Genomic DNA, 1,413 nt, shown 5'->3' with positions numbered 1-1,413 from the left:
TCCTCCTTCATCATGTTATCTTATCCTGGAAGCTCAGCTGAAACGTGTTCACCATGGGTAACCCCACTGATATTGCAAATACAAGTGACATGGCTTTCAACATCACAGCAACACATAAACCACCAAAGTCCAACAAACTGACAGAATTGAGACAGAAAGGCAATTGCATTTGTCCTGAAAATATTTCATTTCTGTATGAGTACATCCTGGGCTGCTAAAGATTCTGCTTGTTATTACAGAAAGCATTCCATGTATTATCTTATCTTTCCTTTTCAGTGATGCTAAATCATTCCTCAGTCACTGAATTTCTCCTCCTGGGAGTGACAGATATCCATGATCTGTGGCCCTTTCTCTTCATGGCTTTCCTCATAATCTATTTGATCAATGTGGCTGGGAATGGAGCTATTCTGATGATTGTCATCTGTGATCCCAAACTCCATTCACCTATGTATTTCTTCCTGGGAAACCTATCGTGTCTAGATATCTGCTACTCCACCGTGACACTGCCCAAGATGCTGGAGAATCTCCTCTTTCCAAACAAAGCCATCTCCTTTGTGGAATGCATCAGCCAGCTTCATTTCTTTCACTTCCTGGGCAGCACAGAGGCCATGCTGTTGGCTGTGATGGCCTTTGACCGTTTTGTGGCCATCTGCAAGCCACTTCGTTACACTCTCATCATGAATCAACTGCGCTGTGCCCAGATGGCTGGCACTGCCTGGGTCATTGGATTTTCCCATGCCCTGATGCACTCCATCATGACCTCTAACTTGACCTTCTGTGGTTCTAACCACATCCATCACTTCTTCTGTGATATTAAGCCATTGTTAGAGTTGGCCTGTGGGAACACTGAGCTCAATGAGTGGTTGCTCAATACTGTCACAGGGACCATTGGCATATGCTCCTTTTCCCTCACACTTCTCTCCTATTTATATATTATTCTGCACCTCTTCTTGAAGACCTGTTCTTGCAGCATGCTTCACAAAACATTGTCTACATGCGCTTCCCACTTCATGGTTGTTACTCTTTTCTATGTTCCTGTTCTAGTTACGTATGCTCGTCCTTCCTCAGGCAGCACCATGGACCAGGAAAGGGTCATTGCCATCATGTACACCGTGGTCACACCTGTGCTAAACCCACTGATCTACACTTTGAGGAACAAGGACGTGAAGAGGGCCTTGATCAGGGCAGTCAGATAGCAACAATGACTGAAGTAATGGAGAAAATTCTTCTTAGGCATGTATAGTAGCCAATGAGAAAATTGAGTTTGGGATTTATATTGCTTCTCAAATAATTTAGGATGTATTAAAAGACATACTGAAATAAAGAAATGAATAGGAAAGTCCAGCCCATTAGCTAAAGGAAACATAAACAAATTGGCTATTAGCTGTAGAATCCTCAGGGTGATAGATGTTT

General features: G+C 43.0%; 1 protein-coding gene across 1 annotated transcript; it reads left to right on the top strand.

The window, feature by feature from the left end:
- Positions 1-278: 278 nt before the first annotated feature.
- LOC142437574 (olfactory receptor 12D1-like) lies at positions 279-1,196 on the top strand. The gene has a single exon (XM_075540683.1). It carries the CDS (start codon positions 279-281, stop codon positions 1,194-1,196), a length of 918 nt encoding a protein of 305 aa, XP_075396798.1.
- Positions 1,197-1,413: the final 217 nt, after the last annotated feature.

This window comes from Tenrec ecaudatus, chromosome 1 (assembly GCF_050624435.1).
Source record: "Tenrec ecaudatus isolate mTenEca1 chromosome 1, mTenEca1.hap1, whole genome shotgun sequence".
Lineage (NCBI taxonomy): Eukaryota > Metazoa > Chordata > Mammalia > Afrosoricida > Tenrecidae > Tenrec > Tenrec ecaudatus.
The sequence above is the reverse complement of the archived record's forward strand: the minus strand, read 5'-3'. Positions and strand labels throughout refer to the sequence as shown.

Bases quoted from the DNA above. Each gene is read 5' to 3' on its own strand.
- LOC142437574 (XM_075540683.1), top strand. From the start codon at position 279: ATGCTAAATCATTCCTCAGTCACTGAATTTCTCCTCCTGGGAGTGACA.